The 18,568-nt window shown below is 43.1% G+C and overlaps 1 protein-coding gene across 2 annotated transcripts in view; it reads left to right on the forward strand.

The window, feature by feature from the left end:
• Positions 1-18,344, forward strand: part of LOC311131126 (arf-GAP with coiled-coil, ANK repeat and PH domain-containing protein 2-like) — a 118,571-nt gene extending 100,227 nt beyond the window's left edge. The window contains exons 10-23 of one of the 2 annotated variants that reach the window (XM_084163945.1): positions 5,312-5,424; positions 6,374-6,425; positions 6,847-6,947; positions 10,221-10,326; positions 10,663-10,871; positions 11,335-11,404; positions 11,783-11,877; positions 12,255-12,457; positions 13,454-13,546; positions 13,780-14,015; positions 14,253-14,362; positions 14,796-14,906; positions 15,144-15,205; positions 18,237-18,344. In XM_084163945.1, the coding sequence (XP_084020071.1) occupies positions 5,312-5,424; positions 6,374-6,425; positions 6,847-6,947; positions 10,221-10,326; positions 10,663-10,871; positions 11,335-11,404; positions 11,783-11,877; positions 12,255-12,457; positions 13,454-13,546; positions 13,780-14,015; positions 14,253-14,362; positions 14,796-14,906; positions 15,144-15,205; positions 18,237-18,343 (1,668 nt within the window). In that variant the 3' untranslated portion in view covers position 18,344. The remainder of the gene's footprint in view (positions 1-5,311; positions 5,425-6,373; positions 6,426-6,846; positions 6,948-10,220; positions 10,327-10,662; positions 10,872-11,334; positions 11,405-11,782; positions 11,878-12,254; positions 12,458-13,453; positions 13,547-13,779; positions 14,016-14,252; positions 14,363-14,795; positions 14,907-15,143; positions 15,206-18,236) is intronic. The other variant, XM_084163946.1, reaches the window with a different exon arrangement.
• Positions 18,345-18,568: the final 224 nt, after the last annotated feature.

Here is an 18,568-nt window from a genome sequence, read left to right on the forward strand (position 1 = left end):
TATTTAGAATTTAAGGCACACTGAACCAGCATGGCAACCACAGCCTTCTGCAGCGATATGCCATCCCATCTGGTTTGTGCTTAGTGGGATTATCATTTGTTTTTCAATAGGACAATGACCCAACACACCTCCAGGCTGTTTAAGGGCTATTTTACCAAGAAGGAGAGTGATGGAGTGCTGCATCAGATGACCTGGCCTCCACAATCACCCGACCTCAACCCAATTGAGATGGTTTGGGAGGAGTTGGACCGCAGAGTGAAGGAAAAGCAGCCAACAAGTGCTCAGCAGATGTGGGAACTCCTTCAAGACTGTTGGAAAAGCGTTCCAGGTGAAGCTAGTTGAGAGGATGCCAAGTGTGCAAAGCTGTCATCAAGGCAAAGGGTGGCTACTTTGAAGAATCTAAAATCTAAAATGTAATTTGATTTGTTTAACACTTTTTGGGTTACTACATGATTCCATGTGTTATTTCATAGTTTTGATGTCTTCACTATTATTCTACAATGTAGAAAATAGTAAAAATAAAGAAAAATCCTTGAATGAGTAGGTCTGTCCAAACTTTGACTGGTACTGTGTATATATATACAGTGCCTTCGGAAAGTATTCAGACCCCTTGACTTTTTCCACATTTTGTTACGTTACAGCCTTATTCTAAAATTGATTAATCCATTTTAGAATAAGGCTGTAATGTAACAAAATGTGGAAAAAGTCAAGGGGCCTGAATACTTTCCGAAGTCACTGTATATATACATACTGAACAAAAATATAAATGCAACATGCAACAATTTCAAAGATTTTACTGAGTTACAGTTCATATAAGGAAATCAGTCAATTAGGCCCTAATCTATGGATTTCACATGACTGGGAATACAGATATGCATATGTTGGTCACAGATACCTTAAAAAAACGGTAGGGGGGTGGATCAGAAAACCAGTCAGTATCTGATGTGACCACCATTTGCCTCATGCAGCGTGAAACATTACCTTTGCATAGAGTTGATCAGGCTGTTGATTGTGGCCTGTGCGAAGTTCCTGGATATTGGTGGGAACTGGAACACGCTGTTGTACACGTCGATCCAGAGCATCCCAAATATGCTCAATGCGTGACATGTCTGGTGAGTATGCAGGCAATGTAAGCACTGGGACGTTTTAAGCTTCCAGGAATTGTGTAGAGATCCTTGCGACATGGGGCTGTGCATTATCATGCTAAAACATGAGGTGATGGCGGCGGATGAATGGCACGACAATGGGCCTCAGGATCTCGTCACAGTATCTCTGTGCATCCAAATTGCCATCAATAAAATGCAATTGTGTTCATTGTCCATAGCTTATGCCTGCCCATTCCATAACCCCTCCGCCACCATGGGGCGCTCTGTTCACAACGCTGACATCAGTGAACCGCTCACATGACGCAACGTGGTCTGCGGTTGTGAGGTCGGTTGTTCGTACTGCCAAATTCACTAAAATGACGTTGGAGGCTGCTTATGGTAGAGAAATTAACATTTAATTATCTGGCAACAACTCTGGTGGACATTCCTGCAGCCATTCCTGGTGGCATTGTATTGTGTGTATTGCACATTTTAGAGTGTCCTTTTTTTGTCCCCAGCACAAGGTGCACCTGTGAAATGATCATGCTGATTAATCAGCTTCTTGATATGCCACACCTGTCAGGTGGATGGATTATTTTGGCAAAGGAGAAAGGCTCACAAAAAGGGATGTAAACAAATTTGTGCACAACATTTTAGAAAAATAAGCTTTTTGTGCGCGTAGACAATTTCTGGGATCTTTTATTTCAGCTCATGAAACATGGAACCAACACTTTACATGTTGCGTTTATATTTTTGTTCGGTGTAGTAGCAGGTTCGTTTTGCCTCTTGACTTTCTCCTAACCCAGGACCAAGTTTGGGAAACCCTGCTTTAGAGCATAAATACCATCTGGGATATAAACATGTATGTCTCCCCGGGATAAGATAATGAAGTATTAACTATGCGATCGAACACACCCCATTTGACCGTGAATTCTCGGACCAGGAAATGGATAGAACCCTCTTCAATCACAGAGGAAAACAAAGATTCTAAAGATTCACCTTAACGTTTCAATTGCTGAACATGATCACCTTATAGAGGTAACTTCTGATCGTTACATACAGTGAGGGAAAAAAGTATTTAATCCCCTGCTGATTTTGTACGTTTGCCCACTGACAAAGAAGTTATCAGTCTATAATTTTAATGGTAGGTTTATTTGAACAGTGAGAGACAGAATAACAACAAAAAAATCCAGAACAACGCATGTCAAAAATGTTATGAATTTATTTGCATTTTAATGAGGGAAATAAGTATTTGACTCCTCTGCAAAACATGACTAAGTACTTGGTGGCAAAACCCTTGTTGGCAATCACAGAGGTCAGACGTTTCTTGTAGTTGGCCACCAGGTTTGCACACATCTCAGGAGGGATTTTGTCCCACTCCTCTTTGCAGATCTTCTCCAAGTCATTAAGGTTTCGAGGCTGATGTTTGGCAACTCAAACCTTCAGCTCCCTCCACAGATTTTCTATGGGATTAAGGTCTGGAGACTGGCTAGGCCACTCCAGGACCTTAATGTGCTTCTTCTTGAGGCACTCCTTTATTTCCTTGGCCGTGTGTTTTGGGTCATTGTCATGCTGGAATACCCATCCACGACCCATTTTGAATGCCCTGGCTGAGGGAAGGAGGTTCTCACCCAAGATTTGACGGTACATGGCCCCGTCCATCGTCCCTTTGATGCGGTGAAGTTGTCCTGTCCCCTTAGCAGAAAAACACCCCCAAAGCATAATGTTTCCACCTCCATGTTTGACGGTGGGGATGGTGTTCTTGGGGTCATAGGCAGAATTCCTCCTCCTCCAAACACAGCGAGTTGAGTTGATGCCAAAGAGCTCCATTTTGGTCTCATCTGACCACAACACTTTCACCCAGTTCTCCTCTGAATCATTCAGATGTTAATTGGCAAACTTCAGACGGGCATGTATATGTGCTTTCTTGAGCAGGGGGATCTCATGATCATTGCAACTCCACGAGGTGAGATCTTGCATGGAGCCCCAGGCCGAGGGAGATTGACAGTTATTTTGTGTTTCTTCCATTTGCGAATAATCGCACCAACTGTTGTCACCTTCTCACCAAGCTGCTTGGCGATGGTCTTGTAGCCCATTCCAGCCTTGTGTAGGTATACAATCTTGTCCCTGACATCCTTGGAGATCTCTTTGGTCTTGGCCATGGTGGAGAGTTTGACATCTGATTGATTGATTGATTGCTTCTGTGGACAGGTGTCTTTTATACAGGTAACAAACTGAGATTAGGAGCACTCCCTTTAAGAGTGTGCTCATATTCTCAGCTCGTTACCTGTATAAAAGACACCTGGGAGCCAGAAATCTTTCTGATTGAGAGGGGGTCAAATACTTATTTCCCTCATTAAAATGCAAATCAATTTAACATTTTTGACATGCATTTTTCTGGATTTTTTTCTCTCACTGTTCAAATAAACCTACCATTAAAATTATAGACTGATCATTTCTTTGTCAGTGGGCAAACGTACAAAATCAGCAGGGGATCAAATACTTTTTTCCCTCACTGTAGCCTACGTGATAAGAAAGTAACATTTTACCGGGAGATGCACAACAATCGGTTTCGGCGCCAAACCAATTGCCGGCGTGCCAAGCTCAAACTCGAAAACATGTTTCTTCTTTTACAGGTGATCAGCAACAATCAGTAGGACATCTCTAACCTACTTTATTCTAAATAAATACATGTGCTTCTCAACTGTAAATCATCATCAGTGTCTGGTTATTCACATAAGCATGTCTTTAGATTAAGTGACGGACATAGGACAATCGTCACACTGAGTAAGGGAAATGCCGCGTTCAAAACAACTGGGAACTCAGAGTTCGGGAATCTCCGACTTCCCACTTCAGTGCGTTCAAGACAACAGGGACCCCGGGAAAAAAAATGAGCTCCGACTGAGATTTTTTATTTTTCTTTGTCATCCAACTCGGAATTCCAAGTCGGAAACGCTGGCATTTTTCTAGAGCTCTGACTTTCCGACCTGAAGATCACTGACCTCATGATTTGACCTCGTTGTTTTTCCGAGTTCTCATTTGTCTTGAAAGCACCATATGATGACTTGATGTATTTTGAAAGATGAGACATTGAGGATTATCCTAAATACCGCTTTGATGTCATACAAGCAAGTCAAACACCCATCTACTTCACATCTCCAAATCATAAAACTCATGTCATATACAGTGTCAATGTCAATGTTTATGATCTCTGTTTGTTACAAGATGACATGTCTTCATACCCTAGTTTGTTGTGAACAGAATGAGCCTATGGAGGACATTTGCTGCAGCACACTCACCTGAATGCACTCATGACTCCATTCTATGGACACCAAAATTACGATCTGTTTCTCTGAATTACCTTGTGAAAGGCTAACACTGTAAGATCCTGTGTTGACAATAGATCAAGCTTTCAAATCATGCCCACCTGACCCAGATTGCGATTTATAATGTACAGTTTTTGTATTTCGTAAAAAACAACAGTAATTGTGTGCATGGCGTGGATGCAGGGTTGTGTTCCAAACGAAACAACTACAAGTGTGCCTGCTCTAGTTCCTTAATGACACGGCTAGGAGAGCTCAAAAAAGTACCTTATAGTTGAAGACTTCTTTGAGTCATAAAAGTGCATTGAAATTGCTTAGAAACTGTGCACACTTTGAAGAGGTGTATGGCCACTTGGAGACACCGGTTAGTCGTCTCACTCAAACCCTTGTAATTTTTTTGTCTTATGTTGCACCTACCCCACATTTTTCATGTTACTGAATGTATCCAGAGTATTTTCAGATTTCGTTATCAACAAATGCGGTGAAAAGTACAGTAAATGTAAAATGCACAGAAAAATGAACAGTGTAATGTTTGGATTCAGACTTGTGTCAGGTAAACTGTTGTGTACTTACCTTTGGTCAAAATGTTTTCCCCATTATCTCCAAACTGTTCAATTTCAATTGCTACCATGGTTATGCATTTTCATATATCTTTTGTAAGAAACATTTCAATTTAGCCCTATCCATATAGGCCAATTCCCACGAGTGCAATGGGTTAACGGCCACCGTAGCAAAACTGCCGTTTCTTATTGAACTAGCTCAGGTGGTACCTCCTCGTTCTAGACCCCAGATGTGTGGCTCAATGGCACAGTACTGAGTCACTCCTCGTCCTCACCTGGCCACACACAGTGAATCAGGATCAGACTGTTTCTGTTGACCCTCGTGACTGACTCTCTCTTGCAGGACTTCTCGAATGACGACACCAAGCTGGAGTACAATGTGGACGCAGACAATGGCATCGCGATGGAGGGCTACCTGTTTAAGAGGGCCAGCAATGCCTTCAAGACATGGAACAGGTCAGCTGCAAGAAATGATGCTCTTTCTTATTTCCTTTCTCTGACATTCCCTCTTTTTTCTCTCCTTCTCCCCCCTCTATCTCTCCCTTCACCTTCCCTCCCCCCCGTCTCTCTTTCTCTTAATTTCTGGTCAAGCTGATATCTGTCCCCGAGCACAGCTTCACCAGTGCACTAGACACCACAATACATGTCCAGTATGTATAACATGCATGGGAGCAGTAATCTTTATGTCCTCTAACCTTACGGTGATTAGTTATTGACTGGGTGGGGAGGTGATAAGTCTCTGTTTAGTATGAATCCGCCCAGGCCCTAGTCAGCCAGGTGGGAAGGATGGAGGGATTCAAGGTGCTGAGGCTGCGTCTCCATGGCAACCGATAGTGACATCGATAGTGACATGTGGCGTAGTCAGCTGACACCTGGGGGAGCGCTGCCTGAATGGCGCAGGGCTCTGTGAGCTGCATGTAGTTAGCAAGGAGAGCTCCAGCTCTTCATTGTCCTATAGCCTCCAAAGACATTCCCTGTACTGGAAGATGGAGGTCTCTGGAACCATGCCTTTTGAGAATTACTTGTATTACCTAATCAACTATTTGTCTCCGAAAAACAATTGGGTTTCAAAAGTTACAAAGTTAAATGTTACCACACAGAAAAGCTTTTCCCCCGACATTATTTGTCAAACAGCATAGTTTTCTACCTTACGCTCGCAGAATAGGAATCCAGGACTTAATAACCATTTTATCAGGTCAAGGGACATTAATCTATATATTTATCTTTCATTAAATCTCTAACCATTTCAATTTACTTTTTTAACTCTAACTTCTTTCTCTGGCTACTGAGAATAGTTGGAATGCTAGCATGGATTTCAGAGACATCCTTTTGCCTCTGAGATAAATGCGCTAAATTGTGTCACCGTTGACCCGTGACCATGACTGCTGGTGTGATCTCCTTTCAGGCGCTGGTTCTCCATTCAAAACAATCAGTTAGTTTACCAGAAGAAATTCAAGGTAAGCCTGATGACTCCGGCAAATTTCCCAAATGGCACCCTATTCCCTATGGGCCCTGGTGAAAAGTAGTGCACTTAATAGGGAATAGAGGGCCATTTAGGATGCAGCCTCCAACTGCACAGCCCACCATCAAATATACATGTTTCACTTCCAGCCCAATATTTCCCCTAAATGTTTTATGCAATGAAGTAGCGTTGAATATGGAGCACAGTTAATAGATGATGAGTTTGTGGAATGTGGAGGAAAACAATTCACTCTGCTGCAGGTTACAATGTGAAATCATAGTCTATGCAGTGTTGTATACTTCTGAAGCATTCGCATTGTGTCAGAGCGCCGTGTGTGTGTGCAATTTTATCTGAGTGTGTATTGTGCATTGTAGTGTGTGGGCTTTACTAAGGCTGTGTGTGTTCTCCTTTCCCAGGATAATCCCACAGTGGTGGTGGAGGACTTGCGACTATGCACAGTCAAACACTGTGAGGATATCGAACGCCGCTTCTGCTTCGAAGTGGTGTCCCCCACCAAGTGAGTACACACACACACACAATATAATGCGCATATACAGTGCATTCGGAAAGTATTCCGACCTCTTCCCTTTTTCCACATTTTGTAACGTTACAGCCTTATTCTAAAATTGATCAAATTAATTTTATTCCTCATCAATCGACACACAATAACCCATAATGACAAAGCGAAAACAGGTTTTTAGAAATGTTTGCAAATGTATTAAAAATAAAAATAAACATACCTTATTTACATAAGTATTCAGACCCTTTGCTATGAGACTCGGAAAAGGGTTGCTATTTGAAGAATCTCAAATATAAAATATATTTTGATTTGTTTAACACTTCTTTGCTTACTACATGATTCCATATGTGTTATTTCATAGTTTTGATGTCTTCACTATTATTCTACAATGTAGAAAATAGTGAAAATAAAGAAAAACCCTTGAATGAGTAGATGTTCTAAAACTTTTGACCGGTAGTTTAAGTATTCAGACCTTTTGCTATGAGACTCAAAATTGAGCTCAGGTGCATCCTGTTTCCATTGATCATCCTTGAGATGTTTCTACAACTTGATTGGAATCCACCTGTGGTAAATTCAATTAATTGGACATGATTTCGAAAGGCACACACCTGTCTATATAAGGTCCCACAGTTGTCAGTGCATGTCAGAGCAAAAACCAAGCCATGAGGTCGAAGGAATTGTCTGTAGAGCTCCGAGACAGGATTGTGTCGAAGCACAGATCTGGGGAAGGGTACCAAAAAATTTCTGCAGCATTGAAGGTCCTCAAGAACACAGTGGCCTCCATCATTCTTAAAAGGAAAACGTTTGAACCACCAGCACTCTTCCTAGAGCTGTCCGCCGGGGGAGAAGGGCCTTGGTCAGGGAGGTGACCAAGAACCTGGTCACTCTGAGTCACTCTGTGGAGATGGGAGAACCTTCCAGAAGGAATACCATCTCTGCAGCACTCCACCAATCAGGCCTTTATGGTAGTGGCCAGACGGAAGCCACTCCTCATTAAAAGGCACATGACAGCCCGCTTGGAGTTTGCCAAAATGAACCTAAAGGACTCTCAGACCATGAGAAACAAGATTCTCTGTTCTGATGAAACCAAGATTGAACTCTTTGGCCTGAATGCCAAGCGTCACGTCTGGAGGGAACCTGGCACCATCCCTACGGTGAAGCATGGTGGTGGCAGCATCATGCTGTAGGGATGTTTTTCAGCGGCAGGGACTGTGAGACTAGTCAGGATCGAGGGAAAGATGAACAGCGCAAAGTACAGAGACATCCTTGATGAAAACCTGTTCCAGAGCGCTCAGGACCTCAGACTGGGATGAAGGTTCACCTTCCAACAAGACAACGACCCTAAGCACACAGCCAAGACAACGCAGGAGTGGCTTCGGGACAAGTCTCTGAATGTCCTTGAGCGGGCCAGCCTGAGCTTGAACCCGATTTCAACATCTCTGGAGAGACCTGAAAATAGGTGTGCAGCGACGCTCCCCATCCAACCTGACAGAGCTTGAGAGGATCTGCAGAGAAGAATGGGAGAAACTTCCCAAATACAGGTGTGCCAAGCTTGTAGCGTCATACCCAAGAAGACTCGGCTGTAATCGCTGCCGAAGGTGCTTCAACAAAGTACTGAGTAAAGGGTCTGAATACTTATGTAAATGTATATTTTCCTTCTTTTTTTTTTTTTTACATTTCTAACAACCTGCTTTTGCTTTGTCATTATGGGGTATTGTGTGTAGGTTGAGGGAAAACAACAATTGAATCAATTTTAGAATAAGGCTGTAACGTATCAAAATGTGGAAAAAGTCAAGGGGTCTGAATACTTTCCAAATGCACTGTGCCTTCAGGAAGTATTCACACCCCTTGACTCTTTCCACATTTTGTTGTGTTACAGCCTGAATTTAAAATGTCTTGAATTTAGATTTTTTTTGTTACTGTCCTATACACAATACCCCATAATGTCAAAGTGGAATTATGTTTTTCGACATTTTTACAAATGAATAAAAAATGAAAAACTGAAATGTCTTGAGTCAATTACTATTCAACCCTTATGTTATGGTAAGCCTAAATAAGTTGAGGAGTGAAAATTTGCTTAACCAGCCGCATAATAAGTTGCATGGACTCACTCTGTGTGCAATAATAGTGTTTAACATGATTTTGAATGACTACCTCATCTCTGTACCCCACACATACAATGATCTTTAAGGTCCTTCAGTCGAGCAGTGAATTTCAAACACAGATTCAACCAAAAAGACCAGGGAGGTTTTCCAATGCCTCACAAAGAAGGGCACCTATTGGTAGATGGGTAAAAAAAAAAAAAAGCAGACATTGAATATCCCTTTGAGCATGGTGTAGTTGAGGATGGGTCAACAACATTGTAGTTACCCCACAATACTAACATAATTGACAGAAGGAAGGAAGGAAGCCTGTACAGAATATAAATATTCCAAAACATGTATCCTGTTTGAAATAAGGCAAATCCAACACAACACATCACTGAGTACCACTCTTCATATTTTTAAGCATGGTGGTGGCTGCATCATGTTATGGGTATGCTTGTCATCGGCAAGGACTAGGGAGTTTGTTATTATAAAAATAAATGGAATAGAGCTAAGCACAAGTACAATTCTAGATGAAAACCTGGTTCAGTCTGCTTTCCAACAGACATTGGCACCTTTCAGCAGGACAATAACCTAAAACACAAGGCCAAATATACACTGGAGTTGCTTACCAAGATGACATTGAATGTTCCTGAGTGGCCTAGTTACAGTTTTGACTTAAATTGGTTTGAAAATGGCTGTCTAGCACTGATCAAACACCAACTTGACAGGGCTTGAATCATTAAAAAAAAGAATAATGTGCAAATATTGTACAATACAAGTGTACAAAGTTCTTAGAGACTTACCCTGATAGACTCACAGCTGTAATCGCTGCCAAAGGTTATTCTAACATCTATTGACTCAGGGGGTTGAATACTTATCTAATCAAGATATATTAGTGTGTTCTTTTTTTTATACAAATGTTTTTTGTTTTTTATCCACTTTGACAGAGTATTTTGTGAAGATCATTGACAAAAAAAATCACACTTTGTAACACAACAAAATTTGGAAAAGTCTAGGGGTGTATACACTTCCAGATACAAGTGCATACAGACACCCAAATATGACTTGCACTCAGAAATGCACACACACACACAGAGAGAGAGACACAGATGCCAGCTAGTGAAGAGCTCCAGTAGCAGGCCAGGGAGCAGGCTGATGTTTCTTGGTGTCCCTCCCCTTTCAGGAGCTGTATGATGCAGGCAGACTCTGAGAAGCTGAGGCAGGCCTGGATCAAAGCCGTCCAGAACAGCATCGCCACCGCCTTCAGGGAGCAGGGAGAGGACGCGGAGGTGAGTCACCGCACACTGGCTTAACTTATGCACTCAATACATTTTTTTATGTTTAGTCTGTCATTTATTGCTATTTGTTTCCATTATCTCCATGTCAGGACAAAAATTATCAGACATACCTCATAGACAACAGAGGTGAACAAAAAGCAAGGATATCCCTCTAGTGTGCTGCAACCCCTCCGTGTGTGTCTGTGTGTATCTGCCTTGTGTGACAAATCTATGTGGTCTGTGACAATAGGCAATAAAGTAATCCTCTTCTAGAGTGTGTGTGTGTGTAGGTATGCGGGAGTGTGTGCATCTTGTGTAAAACATCATGTATTCGACCCTCCACACCAGAAGCTGGACCGGAAGTCTTCCACGTCGACTGGCAGCCTGGACTCGGGCGGCGAGCCCAAAGAAAAGTCACTAAAGGGGGAGAATGCCCTCCAGAGGGTCATGGTCATTGGGGGCAATGCCTGCTGCTGCGACTGTGGCCAGCCTGACCCCCGCTGGGCCAGCATCAATCTGGGCATCACCCTCTGCATCCAGTGCTCTGGAATACACAGGTACATTCCTATCACTGCAAATACTACACACCAAGGCACTACTGTATACCAAACTTCATATGTATTCACCAACGTACGATACCGAAGTACCACCAAGATGACACTGAGATGAATCCAAAATATTATCTTACCATGGTATTATAAAGGTACTATACAACAAGTTACTGGACAGTTGACTGGTGCTATACAACAGTACAAAGGTTTAATGTTTTTTTACTAGATGGGAATAATAATACAAAAAATCTAAGGGTCAGCAAATTTGACCCCAAGCAAGCGCATTTTGGACTGTAGACTCTCCCTTACTGACTGTGTACTCCCACCTTGTGGCCACAGCACACACTACACCCTTGATTGACCAGCATGTAACGCAAACTAATCAGCCTTTGAAGCTGTGGAGTCATTTAGTTATTTTTAGACAATGTCCTTGATTTATGAGTTGCTAACAGACTCTCACCATCTGCAGGAGTCTTGGGGTCCATTTCTCTAAGGTGCGCTCACTCACCCTGGACTCATGGGAACCGGAACTACTCAAGGTGAGAAAAGAGGGAGTGGGAGGAGGGTTTGCCTAACAGATGGGCCTAAAGGCGTCCACATGCTTCCCAGACGAAACAGTTCGGAACAGTTCGTGCATATATTATGACAACATTTTGTGAAATTTTTTGTTTGTTTTGGACTTCGGTAAGTCTACACCCCTTCGCCGGTGATTGGTCAACAGTAGGGATTCTTCAATAAAGTCTTTGTTGTCATTCAATTGAAAAACACTGCCCAAACTGATTTTTATATGTCATGACTTTACATGCCTGACTTTATATGTCACTTTACATGAAATGTGGCATGCTGTCCTCTGAATGTGCTGGTTAATTTTGACACATAGTAACTGTATTATTTGTTTGTGTGTGTGTGGTACACAGCTGATGTGTGAGCTGGGGAACGGGGTCATCAACCAGATCTACGAGGCTCGTAGAGAGGAACTGGGAGCCAGGAAGCCAAGGCCAGCAGACCCCAGGTATGGTACTGCCAACTTCTCTGTCTACCATCATGGAGACAAGGGGGGCGATGGTTAACATTATCCATTGGTTCTGCCATTGATTTGATTGATTGATGATGACGTTTATTATCCTTCAAGGGAAAATTCATGGCACTTGCAACATTAGAGTTGTGGATTATTCCTCCGTGAACCTCATTAAATAAACTCTGTACAGCTAGTCGATTTGGATAAAAGCATCTGAAAAATAACTATTTATATTAAATAAATAAATAAAGTGTAGTCCCACATAAGTAGCAAGTGTGATACTACAGCAAGACTGCAATCTTTCCTTGGGTTGCCAGATGGGTTTAATTTGTTGAATTCACTCTCCCTCTGCGTCCCATGTCTTTCCCCAGGCAGGATATCGAGGCCTACATCAGGGCCAAGTACGTGGACCGGCATTTCGTGCGGCGCCTGTCCGACGAGGAGCTGCGCTCCAAGGTGGTGTCCCTGTCGAAGCAGGAGAAGAGGCTGAGCAGCAGTTCAGAGCACCTGCCCCCCCGGCCGCCCCCGCCCACGCCCAAACTACGGCCTGCCTCCAACGCCTCAGGTCAGTCAGGTAGGTGTCAACACATCCCGGATCCAGTCTCTTAAAGGTGCAGCACAAAAACGGCAATCATAGCGCCTGTTCCTCTTCCTCTTTGATTTTACACTTGCAAAGACCCCATCCCCCTCAGTCCTCCAAAACAAAAACAAACAAGCGGTAGGGTCTGTTACTGTTATTACTGTTGACCAAAAATACAGTACCAACTATGGAGTGTGCCTTTAAAGGTACAGCAACAGAATTGCCCTACACTAGTATAATAGAACAACACCATGTCATGCTCAGGACACACAACAGAAGGCACCCTCTCTCCCATCTCCTCTCTTTTTCTCTCTTTTTGAGGTAGCCTAGCCTGTAGTCTAACTGCCTGTGCTTCTATCCTCTCCTTTCAATCCCTCTCTTCTCCACCCTCCTCCGGCTTCTCTGTGCTTCTGGACTAACCCCTTTCCCCTCGCTGCCTTTTATTCCTTCCTTCCTACCCTTCCACCTCGTGCCCTTTGCTCTCTGACCCCATCCATTGCCCTTGCCTAGCTGCCACCAAGGGCTTGGAGGCCCGCCGTGACTCTCTCTTCTGTCCCGACGAGCTTGACTCGCTCTTCTCCTACTTTGACACCTCCGCCAAGCTCAGGAGCAGTAAGTACGGCCCTGTGTTTTGCTCTCCACCTCCTTCTCTTCCTCCACCCATCTGTATTCACCGCTCAGGCTGTCGACTAATGCCCATTCCATCCCCCATCTCACTCTCTAAATGGATAGTGCCGTCATCTTGAATGTATTGGTGTGGAGCATACCATGTGTTCCTCTCGGGGTTGTCTCATCACGTGGTTGTGGTCAGTGTCTTGTCTATAGGTTTCATCTGTCTTATTGTGGCTGTGGGGTCAGCCGGGAAATGGCCTCACTGGGTGTGGCGGCCAAAGTGCACTGCATTCTCTAACCACTTGGTTGAAGTTGGTGAATGTGTGTGCGCTGTTGTATAGTGACTGTGAGTGATTGTGACTGTTTGGTCCCCCGCAGTAAGAAGTGCAGACAGTGGCATCCAGAACAGTGCTGATGGGAGTAGGGAGATGCTGGCCACCATCCCCTCCACGAACAGCCTGGCTGAAGCAGGTGAGACACATACACACCAGCCTGATGAGTCTCACTCATACCCAGCCTATAGTGAAATATAGCTAGCTGTTCAATAACCCCATACATGTGCACACATTGAAACTAGAACTCCGTAACTCATTTAAATTCCTATATTTAAATATCCACCTGATTACCATGACAAACAACAATTTACACCTTGATACTCCTGATAACCTCTTTACTCCCACTCTCTTTTTCTACCCCACCCCCAGAAGCTGCCGAGGCGCCTCCCATGACTATGCCTGCCATCCTGTCCCCTCCGTCGCCCTGTAAGGAGGTGGTGGTGTTCTCGGAGCCCAAGGAGTACTCCCCGGGACTGCAGCTCTACTGGGCCTCGTGTGCCCGCAGCCTGCCTGACATGGCCGAGGCCCTGGCCCACGGAGCGGAGGTCAACTGGGTCAACACCGACAACGATAAGAGGACCCCGCTCATCATGGCCGTGCAGGGGGTGAGATGGATGGATAGGGTACTTGAGTATTGTGGAGAGGCGTGCGGAGTGTGTGTGTTCTTCAAGTGGACCTGGTCTTCTCTCTCTCTCTGTGTGTGTGTGTGTGTGTGTGTGTGTGTGTGTGTGTGTGTGTGTGTGTGTGTGTGTGTGTGTGTGTGTTAAATGGACTGGTCCTTTTCTAAACATCTGTCACCTGTACGTGTGTGTATAATTTGCATGTCATACCTATATTTCCAGGGCTCTTTGGTGACGTGTGAGTTCCTGCTCCAAAATGCGGCCAACGTGAACCAGCAGGACGCCCAGGGCCGAGGACCCCTTCACCACGCCACCATCCTGGGTCACACCGGGTCAGTCTCCCCCCTCTCACTACTTACCAGTAGCACAACCTCCACTCTTTTACTAGGCCCGTTAAAGACTCCATACAATGACTGTTCTTATAGAGTAGACATTAGAGGCCTGTACTAAAACAGCTCTAGCATTAAAGGTCTGTTATTCCTAGACTATTTCACTTGGCTTAATATTATAACAGACTGCTTCTTTGACTCTTTATCTCCTCATCTGACTTTTTTTTTTATGTGTTTTGGTTGAGATTAAAGCCATTATGGCAAGCCTCCGCTAAGGCAGTTTGTAAATTATTTGACCGTAATAGACCAGGGTAGTATTTGAGGTTATTTGTGTTTGAGGTTAATTGTGGTGACCCAAGTTGACAGTCTATGATCTTAGTTCATGTTGGGGTATTAAAATAGATTGGTTCCTTTTGAATTTTTTTCTCCAATACAGTCAAGTGTGTTTATTCCTGAAAAAAGGAGCCAATCAGAAAGCGGCAGACATTGAAGAGAAAACGCCCCTATCCATGGCAGTGGACGCTGCCAATGCAGACATTGTCACATTGTGAGTGTTGTGCCTGTTGGCCTTTTTCAATAGAATATATACAGTAGATACTAGGTACGTAAAGTGCATTTATTTTTAGATGGTAAAATAGATACCTGTAACCTTTAAATAAAAGCTAACATTCTGTTTTTGCCTCATAAAAATGGCAAAACATCGGTTGGATAAAGTGACTGTTCTTTCTCCATATCAATCAAATAACCTTTGTTAAAATCTCCCTCCCCCCTCCCTTTTTCCCAGGCTACGATTGGCCAAAATGAACGAGGAGATGCGGGAGGCGGAGGGGCCCTACATGCAGTCAGGTCAATATTCCACCAACAGCCCCACCGAGATGCAATACAGGAAGTGCATGCAGGAGTTTATTAGCCTGCAGCTGGATGAGCCCTAGAGACAGTAGAGCCCCAATACACAGACAGGACTAGCATCATATCTTTAATAAGCAGACATATGATGGCCTGTGTTGTTGTTCAATACTTCTATGAAGACTCAGGTCAGCTAGGTGGTGAGCTAAGCTGCATCTTGTGTCTGGAGAAAGGTGCTAGACATTTATTTACGTGACCGGGGTCAAAGCCATCAGCCGTAGAGCCAGTGTTTTGACTACTGAACAGCTGTGACTCGCTGCTCCTTTGAAGTCGTGGCTGTTGTTGTCTGTTGCGTTCCAACTTTCAAACAGCCATGTCTTTATTAGTTGCGATGTCTATTCGAAGAGAACTTGCAACAGAGGTCGTCATGACTATGTTACGTCAGTCTTGACTATCAGGCAATAATCCTGACTTTTGAATGACAGTTTTGACCATCAGACTGTTGAGTAGCTAGCAGTGTCTTGCCATGCACCAGGTGTGATTTATTAGTGATTTACCTTAGGGAATATTTGTATGGATATTCCTAATATGCTTATGCAATATTTCAGTGTGTTACATGCTTGTATGGTTCCCACAGTGAGTCTTAAACTCCTCTGTGTAAAAGACCTTGTCTTGTTTACTTGTTTGAACTTTTTATCGTTACAATGAAGTATCAATCTTGGCACATTTTACGTATGCATTTTACCTTTGTGAAATTGACTTCGGAAAGAATATTTTAAAACGGTTGCTTTTTTAAGAAAACAATTGGAACTATAGAAGCATAATAGTTGTTGTAAATTATGTATTGTACATAAATATAAATTTCTATATCATAACAGTATTAAGCAGAATAGGAAGTAAAGTTGAGAGATTCTCTGAAGCGGTAATGTTAAACAACACTATGGGTGAGTGCTGTGGCTTCTGTGCTTGCATCCTTGTATTTTATTTTTTGTATTGTGTGGTATTTTATACATCTGTTTAAAGTATTAAGCTTGATTGATTGTTAGTCCACCTGGTTACAGTATGCTGCCTGTCAAAATGGAACATTTTCCCCCCACTGGGAATCCTGTTCTTTGTCTGACTTTTGACAACATTAATTGACTGTCCTTAATGTTAGCTGACACTATTTAGTCTCATGCACCATGTAGTCCTGCTCTGTGACCAGCCAGTGTGTAGTGATGCACTGAGGAGATTGAGTATCAGTTTAAAAATAGCGATTTTAATGATTGTGATGAATAGCGCTGTTCCTGAAAAGTCTAAAGGCCTTTGTATGTCGGATTCAGTCTTTTACGATTATCACGTCACACTGCAATGTTACCAAATTAAAATCTGATCTACGATTGGCTTGCGAGGCTACGTCAGCAGACATAGGCTATGTCAACTGCAGCGGTGTATTTGATCTGCGCATGTAGCAGCACACACTATGCTTATCTGCTAGTGAAGTGAGTTCAGAAAAAACTGGAAGTATGCTAACTTTATATGTCCAAACTCAGAATCAAATAGGCTTCACCGAAATAATATGGACGCTGTGGTAGAACGTTTATTTTGATTGCCGATTTTGTGCATTTATCAAAATCCCATCAGATGTCATGTAAACAAGATTATTAGGGAAGTCGTTCCTCTTGCACAGCATGTAAATGTTTAAATCGAACTATTATATTAATCTGACTATTGACAATAATATGAATCATTACTGTGTGTCACAACCGGGATCGGCTCGTAACACCAGCCACACTACAAGATAAAGGCAAAAAAAATTGGTTGGAGCCTACGAACGCGCGTAATGGTACTTAATTGGCAGACCTAGACCCTGTCACACTGTACGAGCCAAGATGTCCGACAATCGTTTATGACCTAAGAATTTGCCCACGACTTGGAAACTTTGTCTGGGACTACAAAATCGTGGCATAAGATGGGTAAAATCGTACAGTCTGCAAAGGCCTTAAGGCTAGAGTTTGTAGTGGGTTTGACAGTGTGAGGAAACAACTTGTGCAATTACCTCTTGTGGCCACAGGAGAGAGTGCTGCGTTTAGAAATTCCCCCCATTCACTGAGTGAGTGGAATATACTGAGGGCTGTTGCGTTTGAAAGGCAGCCTAGGTGACACAGCATGTTGCTCTTTTGACTTGACGTAATGTAGGCTACTGGATATTGTTCCTCCATTTCAAATGTGTTTGGCAATTTCTCACTATGTAGATTCAGTCAATGACCATAGATAGCATAGCTGCACCTTAGATTATTGGACCTGTAACAAGAAGGATACTTGATTGAATATGACTGTTCATGTACCGTTTTCCTCAATGTAACTTCCGCCATGCTTTAAAAATTGTATGTGAGTGAAGGAATCTGAAGTGTATGAATGTGTTGTAGGGAAGGGATCCAATTGAAGTGTGGAATGAGGCTGTCTTGTTAAGCTCTCTGCTCTGTTACTTAGTCTTTCTCTAACTTCACTTTTATTTGTTCTATTTTTTCCTCTCTCCTCCCCAGAGTTTGTGCCTTTCTTCTGTTCTTTCATTTCTTTGGGGTGCTGAGGCCAACACAGCTGTATTTTTGTACATAAATCCTGCACTTTAAATACAATACAGTTGCTAACAAAACTAATCTTGTGCTTATTTTTTTCCGCATCACAATTCACTGCAAAGAGAGGGCTCCTTACCTTGGTACTGCTTCAGGCCTTCACACTGCTCAAACATTGTGGTGCTGCTTCTTTCTTTCATTCTGTCACCTCTTTCTCATCCGCATAACACGGTTTCCCTCTACTGAGCCACAGTGACGCTTTAACAGGTATGGCCAACTTTCTATATTTCTTTCCCTCGCTCTTCAAACCCCTCACCTGTATCATGTGCATGCGTGTCTGTGACAACCGTTTGAGCTCTCGAAAAACCTTCCTTTCGCAGGCTTGCATTCTATTATACAATGGCAACTTGTTTTCTTCTCTGTAAGTCTCTGCTAGTCTCGTACTTACACTGTAATGGTTTACTTTGTCCTTGCAGGAGATGAAACCTACCAAGACATTTTCCAGGACTTTTCCCAGATGGCTTCAAACGACCCGGAGAAGCTGAACCGCTACCAGCAGTACGACTCGCAACAGAGGCCATGAGGGAGGGAGGGAGGGAGGGAGGGAGACGCTCCAACTCAGGAGGACCCACTTGGAAGTGTGCGGATAGGTTAAATAATCACTTTGTATTGGTTGTAATGGTCTACAATTTTACCCCTTCGAGTAAAAAATACATTTCAATGTGGTGTTTTGTTGTTGATCCATAATAAGCACCTTTTGGAGTTTTGGTAGCATGTTTTCATAGCATTGATCTGTTGTATATTAAGC

The sequence above is a fragment of the Coregonus lavaretus genome (genome assembly GCF_964263955.1).
Source record: "Coregonus lavaretus genome assembly, chromosome: 6".
In the NCBI taxonomy this organism is placed as follows: Eukaryota; Metazoa; Chordata; class Actinopteri; order Salmoniformes; family Salmonidae; genus Coregonus; species Coregonus lavaretus.